The 15,714-nt window shown below is 38.3% G+C and overlaps 1 protein-coding gene across 1 annotated transcript in view; it reads left to right on the top strand.

Annotated features, from left to right (window-relative positions):
* PPP1R1B (protein phosphatase 1 regulatory inhibitor subunit 1B) overlaps positions 1–15,714 on the top strand; it is a 1,016,738-nt gene that overhangs the window by 567,391 nt on the left and 433,633 nt on the right. The window contains exon 4 of the mRNA XM_044055047.1: positions 5,981–6,056. Within this exon, the coding sequence (XP_043910982.1) occupies positions 5,981–6,056 (76 nt within the window). The remainder of the gene's footprint in view (positions 1–5,980; positions 6,057–15,714) is intronic.

The following is a 15,714-nucleotide window of genomic DNA, read 5'->3' as shown; positions in this document are numbered from 1 at the left end:
AATTTCTCCGGACCTTTCGACAAAATTATTAGGGGTAACCATAGACAACAATCTAAAATTTGATATACATGTAAACCAAATGATTAAAACCATCAATAAGAAGCTAGGCTCGTTATATAGAATAAATAGCTTCTTGACCCCCCCAAGCCAAAATTGCCATTGCCCAGACTCACCTTCTTTCCACACTCTTGTACTCATCCCCCTTACTTCACAACATAAGTAAAACTGTCATGAACAAGCTCTCCAGTTGCTACAATCATATCGCTAGGTTTGTTACTGGGTCACCATATAGGACCCATCATTGTACCAATTTAGCCAAGCTCAATTGGACTGAGCTACCGAACCTAATTTCTTACAACCTACTAGTCCTTACCCACAAAATTATATACAACCCCGACTATACTCCTTCACTCAAAAAGCTGGTTGCCCTTTGTAACAACCCACGACCATTAAGGTCATCCAACCGTCTCCTCATCCAGACATGCAAAACTAACAACTCAGCTGGTGACTCCCTTCTCACCAACTCTGCAGGGAAAACATGGAACAAACTTCCCCCTGATATCACCTCTCTCTCCACTTTAAGTCAATTTAAAACTAAACTAAAACACACCTGGGTTCAATACGTACTTGCCATTGTCTAAACCCGGGCTAGTTAACTCTCTGTTTGACATAGTTCCCAAGCACCTGGCTAATATTCTACATATTCCTTATTATGCTAATCTTTTTTACATCCGGTACAAATATGATGGAATAACTTATTTTGTTCTAGTTTAATTTGTATATTTACTCTGTGCTTTTAAAGTTTTTGTCATGGTTGGAGCTTTTCTCCCCGGGCCTCCGCTGAAAATGGACATGTATCCAGTCGGATCTTCCCGGTTAACAAATGTAAAATAAAATAAAATAAATAAATAAAATAAAACAGTTAAGTGTGCATATTTATTTACTAATTTGTTTACTGGCCATATCAGTCTACAACATGGTGAATTTCCTTTAAATACCACAGCCTGTTACTTCCATTGCTTTATGGCTCACCTTAAGTGGAATGCAAAAGGTGGCATTTTGTCTCCAGAAATGTTTACAACAATCTTTGCTTAACCACAGGTCTGCAAATAAAGTTTGCAAGTCTTATTTCAAGTCTGCGGCATCAGTTTTACTCTTTCATAAATTATAATGCAAACTTGAAAAAAATGTACATTTTCTTTGACACAGTTTGATTTCTGTCATTGTGTACTTCTCTTGTTACAGAAAATACTTTGTGTGCTTTTTTGTAGTATGTTCTGTAACCATTCTTTTATTTGAGCTACATTTTTGTTTGTTTTTTGCACTACCTCTTTTATCAGTAATTGTTCAGTACCAGTCAAAACAGCTTCAAATTAATCTGCTGTTCCCTGCTGTCTTATAAATTTGTGACATCCTTGTTAATTATAACATCATATTTCAAATTATAAATGTTATATCTGATTACCAGGCTTGCAGTTCAGGGGACCATTGAGGAGCCTAAATGTTGCCCCTCAGCACTGTCTGGTTATGTGACTTGCTCAAGGTCACAGGGTATGCAAATGAGAGCTGCAGAAATCAAACCCTGTACCACAGCTCACAGCCCTAATCCTCTGTTTAAGAGAATTGTTTCCAATACATTTTTGTAATCAGTTTGATTACATTGCTGAATAAGTCCCATTATGGAATCTGGCCAACTGTTTAGTGACTGTGGATCTTGCAAAGTTGAGCATTCTTTATATCTAGCAGTCTGTTTCTTGACCCATTCCATGATCAAATAAGGTCTAAATTATGCTTTTCTTCTTTTCATAATAAACTGCTCACACTTCCAATTAAGAACTTCTGTGCACACTTTAGGTTCCCTTCTGTGCACACTGTAGGTTCTGGGAATGTGACTGTGCTCAGATCTTTGCTCTCACACTGATCAGGCATCTTTAACTTACCCCTTTAGAACATTCAATCACTAAAACACTCCTCTTTGCTCCATCTTTAATCTTTAGTTTTAAAGTGGGATGCTCAAAGGGCACTCTCTGAGGAACAGTTCCTCAGTCCACTTTACGTAGAGTTTACAGTCTTGGGACACACAGTACATTTTCTAGAAGTTCTTCACCAGAACTTTCTTCCGAAGTTCTTTCAAGAAGTATGTGGTCAAATATGCAAACTATCCCATTCCCTCTGTTACTGAAGAGTCTCATACTGTTTACATCTAAATATTGCACCTTTAAGAATTAGCCCCACTTGTAGGAAATTAGGGTCTTGAGACAATTTGCAATGAAGATGACCAGGATTTATTCAGAAACTACACAGACATAAGTAGAAAAGCAGCTGGGAATGTCAGCAGTTAACACTCAGACTGGTTACAGAAGTACAGTGATTTGCTTATCTTAATCTGAAAGACACCCTTTATACTCTTTCTAAAATATTTTTATGACATAATAATAGCAACTTGAGTACTGTTCTAAAATATATACCATACCTGATAGTCCAACATGTATCATAAACTCAACAGTTATCAGTTCATTTTCCTAGGATTCCAGTAAATTAGTTGACTTACTGACCTTTCCCTGTACTAGGCCTCTCATCTGCAAGCAGCAGCAGGAATTTCCAACACTCCAAAGCTAGTTACAAAAATAAAATTGCCAAAGATTCCAAAGACAACCACAAGGCATTCTACAACTATGTCAAGGATCTAAATGGCAGTGCTCAGATCTGCTCTGAGCTACAACAGAATGGCATTAAATATACTGATCCCAAGGATATTGTCAGTATCCTGGCAGATCGATTCAGTGCCAACTTCACCCCCCTCTCACCCCCTAAATGGCCCATTTCAATACTGGAAGATTGCCAAATTCCAGTTATAACAGCCACGCAGGTACAAAACACACTCTCCAAAGCTAAGAATACAGCATACATGGGACTAGATGACATCCCGGGCTGTGTACTACATGAACTACAAAATGAACTGGCACCACACCTAAGTGTCATGTTTAATCATACCCTCACCTCAGGCTTCATGCCCATTGAGTGGCGCACAGCTACAGTTATCCCACTCCACAAGGGGGGATCCACCTTGGAACCCGGGAACTACCGCCCCATCAGTCTGACGAGCCTGATCTGGAAGGCCATGAAATATGTTATCATGGAACTTATAAACAAAGACATTGGCAACCTTAAAACACTGGACCCCACCCAGTTTGGGTTCATGAAGGGCCGATCTTGTCTCCTGAACCTTACTGACTTCTTCGAATCACTCTTCAGAGCCATGGACGAGGGTAAGGCAGTCCACACAGCCTATCTGGACCTTGCCAAGGCCTTTGACACCATCCCCCACTCTGGAATCATAGATAAACTTACTAAGCTGGGCATTAATCCCTACATCACTCGATGGGTTGCCAACTGGCTTACTGACAAAACCCACACTGTAAAAGTAGCTGACTCCAAATCCAACTCCAGTGACAAGTGGAGTACCTCAGGGTTCAGTCCTGGGACCTCTCTTGTTTGGCATCTACTTCTCTGAAGTACAGGTCAACACTAAGGGACTCTGGCTAACAAAGTTCGCAGATGACTACAAATTCGCAGCCATTACTGAATCCCCAAATGATGTGGATACTCTACAAAAGGGCCTTACAGAAACAGATGCTTGGTGCCAGAGCCATGGGCTCAAGCTCAATGCCAAGAAATGTATAGTTATCCTCTTTGGGAAAAAACATGTACCCATGAATTATCACATAGGTGGCAGTACACTAAACACCGAAAGTGTGATAAGAGACTTAGAGACACAGGTGGATAGTGGTCTCACCTTCAATAACCACATCACCACAACAGTCAGGAAATCCTTCTATGTGGCACACCTCATCACTAAGGGCTTTTCATCCAGAAAAAAGGAGGATCATTGTCCCACTGTACTCATCCCTCATTAGACCCATTATAGAATACAATGCCCCATTTAGTATGTACCGCTCAAGACATATGCAACAACTGGAAAGGCCGCAGAAGTACCTCACTAAAAGAATCACAGGCCTAAAGCAGATGCCCTATGCTGAACGCCTTAAAAAACTACAGCTATACTCTGTCGCACATCGTCTACTCCGAGGTGATCTCTGTTTAACATACAAGGCCATGTCAAACCCAGAGCTGTTGGAAATGTTACACTTAAAGAAATCCCAATCCCTCAGAACCACATGCTCCAGGGATCTAAATCTTGTCATCACAATAAACAAAACATGCTGGAGGGATAGGTTCCTGACCAGACTCTGGAATAGACTGCTCATACATGTCAAGCAGAGCATCTCTTTGGCCCTCTTCAAAAGGAACCTTGATGATTGGATGGGAGAAAAGAAATTCACCTCGGGGATCACGTCAGTCGCACTGCTAGACAGGGGTCCAGGGAAGTAAATAGTGTGGGAAGAAATAGCCAGAGAATTGTTATGGCTAGGCTTGTATAGGCCCTAGGGCCGATAGCCTAGTACCAACCTATGAACCTATGCTAGTTAAGTAACAGTTGAATTTTTGATTCTGTGTACTACTTTTGCATGATACTTGGTCATTCTGTACTTAGCTTGCAACTATCACTTTCTATCTGAGTCTAAAATGATAAATACCTTTAAGTGATCACTGAAAACCCAGCTGTTTCAGTTCATACATTAGTTTATTATAGTACTTATTTATAATATTCTTTATTTATACTTTGCAATTATGATAATATTTATGAATGTTATCTACTTGTGTGTTTGATGTGTCTCATGTTTATTTTATTTTATAGATGATGATATGTTTGGCTAAGTGCTTAAATAAATATGAGTCAGAATTTGAATTTGTACACCCTCCCCCCCACCCCCCAGTAATTGTTTTCTGTATAAGATTAGTGCATCTCAGAATAAAAACAGTTAAAGTCAGGGTCAGAGCAAACAAACATCCCCAGATAAAAAGCTTGGTGGTACCCCTTGCCTTTTTGCCATGTTTATCTGTGTGGGAATGTTCCAGTTCTCTACAAGTACATTCAACATTCACTGAAGCTTTGGTAATAATGAATTCTACTAAGCTGTCTTTCAGCAGTGTTGATACAAATATCAGAATCATCCAAGCCAAAGGGTTTATTTATTCCCTTGGAAAAAAGAGAGAAGTAAGCGTCAGTAGCATTTAAATGTCACACTAGTCCCACTGTATCTTTTTGCCAGACACTGAATGCTTTACTGCTAATCATTCTTAATTAAAATCTAACTTTTTAAATATTGAATCATATCTGTTCCAGAAAAAATTCTTTGCTTAGGGCATCAGAATCAATTCCACAGCAAGTGTCTATAATTGTATTAACATTCATTATTTCTTTAGAGCAATAATAATCATTGTAAACACATGACAGTTGACTCTGTTTCTAAGTTTGTTCAGTTAGATATGTCCTGTCTGTTAGACAAGATTCCACTGTTTCTGATTCCTCTTGCCTTACCACATCACCTATCCACCAGGGACTTATTGTTTTTGCACCTTCATTTGCTACAAAAAGCAGGTCAGATCTTGCAATGGGGAGGAGTCAGATAGTTGGAGCGATCTGACTGGTGCGTAAGTGGTACAGGGTTTACTGTAGTGGGTAGATGTCCCTAAGGAGGTTTGCTGGAACACTATTATGTTGTTATCTAGATTTCTAATTCAAAGGCTTATAGTCTACCATATTTCCCAGTTCTTTTCCTAATGGGTAGGCTAAGCTGGGTATGTTTCCTGAATGACATTACTGCACTCACTCACGCACTGTATTATGTGGGATAATTCAATATTTGTTCAACTTCTGATTCAATGAAAATGCTGGCGTTCGTAGTTGGTGAATATCTTGTGTAGCTACACTGTGTGTTGTTTATAATGACTTTAAAAATCCAAATAAAGTCATAGCTATTGAAAAGTATTGAAAAAATGTGTATTTGTTTGTGTTAGTGCACAGTTTATAGCTTAAAAAATAAAATATATGATTGTGTGAAATTTCTTTCCACAGAGAGTTGCAGGAGAAAATGGAATCCTAAAGACAAAAAGAAATAACCCTTGTGTCTATACACCACCGTCTTTAAAAGGTAAAGCTCTGCATTAAATATTGTGTGTTTTCAGTGGTGAACATCTGTAAGTTTTGCATAATTATTTTCTAAAATGTCAGTAAACAAAAGGGAGACAATACAGACACATTTACACTAATGAGGGTCAGATGGTTATGGTTCCAAAGATAAAATCACAATAAAGTGAGGCTGTACATGCTGACTCCAGCAATGACCAAGCATTCAGTAAAACACCGCCCGAAGAGAGTATTAATTGCAAAAGGCTAGAGAGAAGAGAAAGACAATAGGAAGATAAGAACACAAAAAAAGGTTACAGTTTTGGTGGGGGGTTCTAGAATTATATGGGCAGTAGAGAATAAACAGTATTGAAAAGCAGACAATGTGTACACATTCAGAATGAGAATAAAATAGGACCAGAAGACAGGTGACACATGCAAGGAAAGGGATGAAGTTGGATTAAACACTGTAGCAGATTCTGGAAGGAAGGAAAATGTTATAAGAAAATGAATTTCCTACTGAAGATAATGGGTGAGTAGGCAAAATAGGAGTGAGCTTGGAGTTTAAACAGCAGTAATAGAGGTCTGAAAATTATAATGGTAATTATTTATGCTATAAATATTTTCTTATAAATGTCAGTTGCAAACACTGACTTAACACCACAAAGGTTATTAATATGTGCAAATAAACTTTGTTAAATGAAGTTTCACTGATTGCATTTAAGAAGCAGTCTTAAAAGGAGATGTAGACCCATATGAGGGCTTTATTTATTATATAGTTTGGTTGTTGTCTCAGTTACCTGATCTTCCTTTCTATGGCAGTTGAACTTGTATAGAACAAAGTTTTCTTTGTGTATGACGACTGACTTGTCATTTTTTTCACAGTACGTATTTGTACCATGTGTTCTGTACAGTTCTTTTTTATTGTGAATGTTAGCTCATCACTCCATCTTTCAGCAGAAATCTGTAGAATACTCTCTGTGCAAATTAGAAAATATACTAGACAGGTGTGTGTGTGTGTGTGTGTGTGTGTGTGTGTGTGTGTGTGTGTGTGTGTGTGTGTGTGTGTGTGTGTGTAGATAGTGCTCTATAGTATATGCCAGATATCCTGCATACCTTCAGTATGTGATATCAATAGAAACCTCCTATCTTTACTAATAGATCTTAAGTGGCATCACCTACCTTGGATGTATTTTAAATCCCTAATTAACTAGAAATCCCCCTTGCATTGTTCTGTGTTCTGTAAGTATACATGCCTCATTTAGGTGATGCTAAAACCATGATTTGGAAGTTATAAACCATGCTATAACACGTTTTTGCAAGATGCCTAAAAAATTAAATATTTCACACTTGCACGAATATAACAGTTATAATAATAGCTGCTGCTGGGCAACTTAGTGGCTAAGGTTGCTACCATCTTAAATTGAAAGTCAGAGTTCAAGTCTGACTTCTTCCTACATCTTTAAGTTTTTTTTCTCTAGTTACTCTATTTGCTGTCACCTCCTAAAACTTACTTAAACTGATTATAGATGTTTCTAATTTGCTGTTTCCCTTTGGCATAGATTATGGATGAAAAGGGTCTGACAAATAATTCACTTATCTTGATACCAAGAAAATTGACTAACAATGAGGCATACTGAGTCACACAGATAGGTTGTTTTCTCAACTAATTACTGTGGCTAGTCAGCAGTGATACTCTTTATCCCAGTTAGAGCAGAGCCCTACTTTTATTAATTCCACTGTACTGAGTTATAGTACACCCATGGGAAATTGAAAATTAGTGAGGATGTAAGAAAAAAATATATAAACACAATGTTAAATAAATAAGTACATGTTTTATTTCTGGTGCTGTTTTTTTTTAACTATTTTACTTTTGTCATATAAATAAATAAATGAACTAGGTAGAATATATGAACTCCTTGCAGTATTTGGTGTTTTCTAACACACACACACACACACACACACACACACACACACATATATATATATATATATATATATATATATATATATATATATATATATGGTTCCCCTTTAAAATCTTGAATTTCAGTATCTCAAAACCATAAAGTCGAATCCACAGAACACTGACAACCCAACACCATGAAACTTAAAATCCCATAAACACAGCATACACCACACCACACATACACTACAATAACCACACTACAAAACAAAAAAAACACACAAAAACATAAAACCGCACATCCACAAACCTACACTACAATTAGTATTATTATTAGTAGTAGTATTTTGAGTTTTCAGTATTTTGAACTTTCAGGATTTTGGCTTCAGTAGTTTGAATTTCAAGATTATGAGCTTTCAAGATTTAGAAGCAGATCTCTATATATGTGTGTATATATATATATATATATATATATATATAGACATACACGTCACCCCTTCATATGATGCATGGACATAGCACATGACACACGCACAGTCACAAATACATCCACACAGACTCTGCACAGAACTAATAAACTCAGCAGCTGTGGTCTGCTCAGTCTGCCCTGCACAGATAATTTGATAGACTAGAATGGGTGTATGTGGCTAATAGCCTAGTATACCTACATTGTTTCTGTGTTGCTCTGTATGATTTTGGATGGGACAGATGTGTGTGAATCACAATACTGTGTAAAATTTCTCTTAGGACAGAGTATTGTGGTACATTTGGGCCTCATCTGCATAGGTTCATAGGTTCATAGGTAGGTACTAGGCTATTGGCCCTAGGGCCTATACAAGCCTAGCCAAAAAGGTACCCTGGCTTTCACCACCCAAGAAAATTATTTTCCTGTGCCCCTGTCAAGCAGAACCACAGAAGTGATCCCCGGGGTGAATTTCCTATTACCCATCCAATCATCAAGATTTTTCTTAAAGAGTGCTAATGAGGAGCTCTGTTTGACATAGATAGGCAGTCTGTTCCAGAGTATGGGAAGTCTCTGGGACAAGAATCTATCCCTCCAGCATGTTCTGTTTATTGTGGTGACAAGGTTTAGGTCCCTAGAGCATGTAGCTCAGAGGGATTGGGATTTCTTTAAGTGGAGCATGGCCAACAGCTCTGGGTTTGACATAGCTTTGTATGTTAGGCAGAGATTGCCTCTGAGTAGGCGATATGTGATTGAGTAAAGCTGGAGTTTTTTGTGTCGGTCTGCATAAGGCATCTGTTTAAGGCCAGTAATCCTCTTTGTGAGGTATTTTTGCGGCCTTTCCAGTTGTTGTAGATGTCTTGTGAGGTACATACCAAAAAGGGCGTTGTACTCTATAATGGGTCTAATGAGTAATGAGTAGAGGGGAACAATGACCTCTTTTTTTCTGGATGAGAAACTTTTTGTGATGAGGTGTGCCACGTAGAAGGATTTTCTGACCACTGTGGCGATGTGATTATCAAAGGAGAGACTACTGTCCACCTGTGTCCCAAGGTCTCTTATCACACTTTCGGTGTTAAGTAGACTACTGCCTATGTGGTATTTCATGGGTACACTACTTTAGTAAATTCAGAATCGTTCCATTATGCTTTCTTGTCTACTGAATGTTCTTTTCTTGCTTGGTAACACCCTTGCTGTCATATCTGACGGCATACATTTATTCTGAATGATGCTATTTCAGTGAAAGCTTTCTCTAGCCCATTTTGTCAAGTGTCGAAATGCTGTTTTTTTAAATTTGTTGATTTAACAGCAGGTTCATTTGTGAGAAAGCTGCATTATGGGAAATGCCATTGTTGTGATTGTCAGTGCTAAGCAGTGCACTCCCTACAGACGTCAGTGACTTTAGATTTGGAGCTGTAAGTAATCATGGTCTGGGTTGGGAAACTGGTTTGGTTTTGCTTACCATTAATGTTAGGGCATACCTCTCACCTATCTCTGAATTTTCAAAATGTCCCTGATTTTGCCTTAAAGTTTTGTCCTGCCTGTTATAGCATTGTTGAATTTTTGGTAAATTAATGAGGATTACAGTCAGTTAGTAATGCTATGTATTAGAGTTTCATATTTCTTTTTATTCTAAAAATGCATCTTGATACAAAGTGTGTTGTTCAATTAACCTTTTAAGTGAATTAGAGTAATATTTAAAAAATATCCTTGCTTTTAGGCCTTTGTCCCCATATTTTTGGCTTTGTCCAGAATTCTTCAGCAAATAAATTAATGAGTATCCATTAGGGTCAGTGCTAAAACTGAGTCTAGGTTTACAGTTATGGGTTATGGTTATGTTTAGAGCTAGGGTTAATAGTTAGTTTTAGGTCTAGAGTTAAATTAAAGATTAGGTGTGTGTTAAAATTTAGGGTTAAGTTTAAGACAAGTTTCAAAGCTAAACTTATGAGGCATGTATTTTTATGCTCTGTATGGTACTGCATGGGGGTTTGTCCAACCAGAAATACTATGGTAAGTTGATGCATTCAGACAGTAACACATTTTCAAAAAAAACTTGTGTCTAGATGAAACGCTTTTTGAACTTCAAAATTTTTTACTTTTTATGACAGATGTCCTTCAGGGAAGGATAAATCTTGGTCTGAATGAACTATACTCTTCTGTTAGTGAAAACAAAAAAAAAAAGAGTCCAGATAAAGGAATCAAAAATAAGTCCTTGAAATCACTAATCTTGATTAACAATTGCCCAGCAAATGTAGCTCATAACAGAGAGCTTGAGTCCACATGCTGTTGTAATCCATTTACTTAAGTCTTTATGAAATTCAGTCAAATGTACCAGAAATAAAACCAATGAAGAAGGATTTTTGAAGTAGACAAGTCCCCTTGCACCACCAATATGGGAGGCTTCACCCCATACCTAATTAACATATTTACTCCAACTTCCAGAGTACTGCACCTTAGAGAAAGTGCAATTAGCAACACGATTAAAAAGCTTTTTTTCTAAGAAGCTGCACATTAAAAAAGTAGGACTGAGGCATCAATGCATCATGCCTACAAAGAGAGAGCAGGACCACATTCCTATTTACTCACCTTGAGTTGTAAAGCTCAAATAAGTAGGATAAAACCACTCTTTTACCAAACAAGAGCATACATCCTAGGGAAACTCAATCCAAAGCACGAGATACACCATTGAATATAATTCACAGTAATCTAGTTTGTTTTGTTTATAAAACATGTTAATTCCATTCCATCATTGGTGTTTTGTAGCAGGAAACACTTAGTTAATGTCACAAAGTGTTGTAGGTATAATGTTAAGACTGAAAATGTATAAGTATTGAACCACCCATGTGCATTTGTATTTCAACTTTAATGCCAAATATTAGAAAGGACTGGGATGGGGTTGCATACTACTTGTAAATTTTAGTCATTGAGTAAAATGTGAGAGCAACTGCCTTTTACATTAGAACTGGATCAGTCAATGAGGTCAGTCCTTGAGTGCATTAAAACAAAAGTACAAAAATATTTTGTTTGGAGTATGACAATGCCATACCTGCAGAATATCCTAGAGTAGGCAAAATGTCATGTTTTTATGACTAGCTTATAGACCCAATCCCTTGCAGAGCTGTAAAGTCTTTACACAATGTTGTAGTCACATGTTTCATAAAAGGAATAACATTCATGTGTCTTTCAGTATCTACTTTATTCTGTTCAGGATCATGGAGGACCCAGAGTGTATCCCAAATCATTTATGGCATGAAACCAATACCATTTAAGGTACCAGTCAGTTGCAGGATGCATATCCACAGACAGAGACACAAGTATGTACACACACACACACACACACACACACACACACACACACACACACACACACACACACACACACACACACACACACACACACACATACACACACACGCAAACACACACGCACACGCACAAACACAGACACAGAAACAGACAGTCAGACAAACACACACACACATTCACTCTCAAGTGTATACACACACACACACACACACACACACACACACACACACACACACACACACACACACACACATGCACACGCACAAACACAGACACAGAAACAGACAGTCAGACAAAGACACACACACATTCACTCTCGAGTGTATACACACACACACACACACACACACACACACACACACACACACACACACACACACACACACACACACACACACACATACACGCACACACTCACACGCACACGCACATGCACAGACACAGAAACAGACAGTCAGACAAAGACACACACACATGCACTCTCGAGTGTGCGTATACACACACACACACACACACACACACACACACACATGCACACACAGACTCTCTGACACTCTCACACACTCACACACACTCACACAGAGACTCATACACACTCAGTGCACACATCCAAACATTTATGGGCAGTTTGGAGGAATGGTAGTTCAAACTGTCAACATATTTTTGGGATGTGGGAGGAAAGGATCTCATCCAGTACAAGCTCACAAGGATTCAGGGCAAACATGCAGTTTCCACTCAGAAGACATTCCATGCATATTCCAGTGAAGCATAAATAAAATATTTGCATTTCTGTCAAATTAAAAAAGTGCTTCTCCAATCAAGATGCCAAGTAATCTATCTAGAAAGGTGGGTTGGTGTATAAGGACTGCAGCTTGTAATAACTTTCCTCCACTATCAGTTGGAGGAAGGTGCTTATAAAGTTACTCCTGCATTAGGAATATATAATACAGGTTAAACAATCCCAGTACAGTGTAAGGTATTAACAAGATTAGAGAGCAACTGATACTATATGTGTGTCATTATATGCCCGTTTCTGAGGAAACAGCATTATCAGCAGAGCATGTTGGTCCTACCCAGACATACGGGGATAAGATTATAGTGAGCCACCAGTAAATCCAGCCTTGGAGTGAACTGGAACATTGGAGATTAGTTTGAATAACTGACCCTGTAAAAGTGAAGCTACCTTGCATGATGGCAAAGCAAAAACATTTGGAACAGTGCCACAGAAAATAAAGAAGCAAGATGACTGGAATTATTAATAGTGAAATAAATTGTTGAATCGAGGTGTTTCATTTGACTGCTTTGTAGTACTGTTTAAGTCCTTTGGAACTGTCTACATTTTGGGAATGGGTGCTGTGTTATTTTAGAGACATTTCAGGCATCCTTAGTATGCTTTTCTTCTCAAACCATACTTTGTGCATTCGCCTTCTATAGTACGCATTCAGGAAGGACAGTTTTCAGCTGATAACGTAATCCTTTTTGTCTGCATTTCCCTAGACACATTTCTTCCACCTCTAATAGCTTTCTAAACATTTGCTAAGTTACAGTAAGTTTGGTTTTCATCTTTCTTCATATAAATTTAAGGGACAACACTGTAGGGCACACTAAACTAAATTTATACCTATATGTGCTTTTGGAGACAGTCGTGCATGGCCTTGAGCAGGCATTCAGCAGGCAGATTAATTGCTGTATTCCACCAACTCTCTCTGTGCTCTGAATCTAAAACCCCATGTAGTCATTGCAGGTGCTATTTAATTCAATGGCTCATGATGAGAAGCGTGGAAAACCTTTTTATTTCCTAAGTTCTCTTTGCTGTGCACGCTAGAGCACAGAGGATTATAGGTGTATTGAACGTGTCCTTTCAAAACAGGTTTTCCTCTTTTAAAAACGATTTAAAATGCCTGAGCACCAAGGAAGGCAAGCTATTTTTCAGAGATATTATTTCATGAGAGATTCTCATAATGCAATTGAACGTGCTGTGCCATTTGATAGGATAAAGTAATATTCCTGTGAAATCTTGTGGTATTTGATGATTTCCTGAGGGATACCCTTTTGTTAGTTATCAGTCACATTTGTACCTAGAGAGGTACATGATACATTCTTTTAGTAAATGACAGGCAATGATTTCTGCTACAGCCAACAAAATGGGAGCCTTGTTTTTTGTGTTAAAAAGTTATATATATACTGGCAAACATACCCAAGATCACCTAGAGGTTGTGAGACTGTTAGGCATAGCTCAAAATGTCAGACTTTAAGGATTAGGAATAACGCTTAAAATAATTAGAATAATGACTTAAAATAAGGAGTACTACTTTAGAATACTGGCAAAATTCACTTAGATAGCTGATGTAAATAAATTAATTTCTGCTGTCAGCCTATGACTCTATTTTTTCTGCCGCTTTGTAGATATATGTACTTATATCTATCTATGCATAAATATATATATATGTGTGTGTACATACGTATGCATACACACACATAAATACAAATATTGATATAGATGTGTGTGTGTGTGTGTGTGTGTGTGTGTGTGTGTGTGTGTGTGTGTGTGTGTGTGTGTGTGTGTGTGTGTGTGCGCTCACATAGTTTATCACCAGAAACAGAAGTGAACATCAGTCAGTTGGTGCTCTAGCTGGAAAGTGTTGAAGTGAATAGTACAAAGCACACTGCATGACTTATAAATGGTGTTTGGGGGATGGAGTACAAGAATCATGACACAGCACAGAGCAGACAACACTGTGCACTGTATAGATGCATATAACAGACTAGTGCTCTGAAGGGGTAAGCTGTACAGATGTAGGGTGGGATACACAGCCAGACATCATGGTGTGCTATGCTTTACATTACTGCTCTGTGTAAGCATGGAGGTTACATACACTGTAAAGCACACAGCAGAGTAATAGTGTACAGCCTATTACCTAACACAACAGTGCAGCAGCTGCACAGCCCATCTGCATCACTGAGTAGCTGCAGCCTATGCATGCAAGTCTTCAACAGAGACCTTTAATGCATGCATTAGAGTACACAATACAGCCGTACCTCTCAACCTGCAGACATTGAAAATAGGAACAAAAGGCCCTTGAAAATAGGAACATCCAGCTGAACATCTGTACATCTAATTAGCATATAATTTGAATACTAAATAGCACATAGCTCTTCCCACTCCCATTAGGTATGTGGGATACTGCTCAGAAACATGATGGGAAAATATTAGCACATTATCAATAAGACAGTGCAAAATCTGTACATTTCAGTGAACTGTATTGTGAAATTCTGCCACACAAGGTTATTTATTTTTGCTTCAGAAAAAGGGAGTTGTAAGATGTGTGTTCTCTTTCCTCAATTTATTGTTGCCACTAGTATGTTGGTCATGAAGTGTGTTTTCTGTGTAGAAGACAACTTCAGAAAAGACATACCTCCAAAAATAGGGACATCCTAAATCAGATCTGAAAATAGGAACGTTCCTCCAAAATAGGGACAGCTGATAGGTCTGAATACAGCAGCATTGTGAGATGTACATGACAGCACAGGACAGTACTGGTTAGGAAATAACAGCAAGTGTGCACAACATAACAGGGTGGGACTGTGTACAGTACATGCAAAGTGTACACAGCATAACAGGGTGACACTGTGCATCTTACATGTAAAGTGTAACAGCAGTGTTTAGGAGGCATTGGAAGATACTGGGTCCACAGTAACACAGCATTGTGTGCCTACTGCTAAACAGTGTGCAAAGCAAAAGAGCATACTCATGTTGATGAGGATGGATAGTACAGCAGTGCTGTGTCCTACAGATCTGAAGCAGTTAGGTCCTCAGGAGACAGTAACATGGTATTTTACTGTGTACAGCAGTGTTGCACACCCTTCATTATAGTAATGCATTAGGTACTCAGGAGGAGAGAGCTTAACATACTAAAAAATGAACAACACACCATAAGTTTTGGGGAGTTAATCGGAAATGTTTAATGCACAGCAGGGAGACAATGAATGCCTTTAAAATGTAAAGTG

This window comes from Protopterus annectens, chromosome 13.part0, assembly GCF_019279795.1.
Source record: "Protopterus annectens isolate FY-2018-M chromosome 13.part0, PAN1.0, whole genome shotgun sequence".
Classification (NCBI taxonomy): Eukaryota; Metazoa; Chordata; order Ceratodontiformes; family Protopteridae; genus Protopterus; species Protopterus annectens.
Note: the sequence above shows the minus strand (reverse complement) of the source record. Positions and strands in the feature narration are given on the sequence as shown.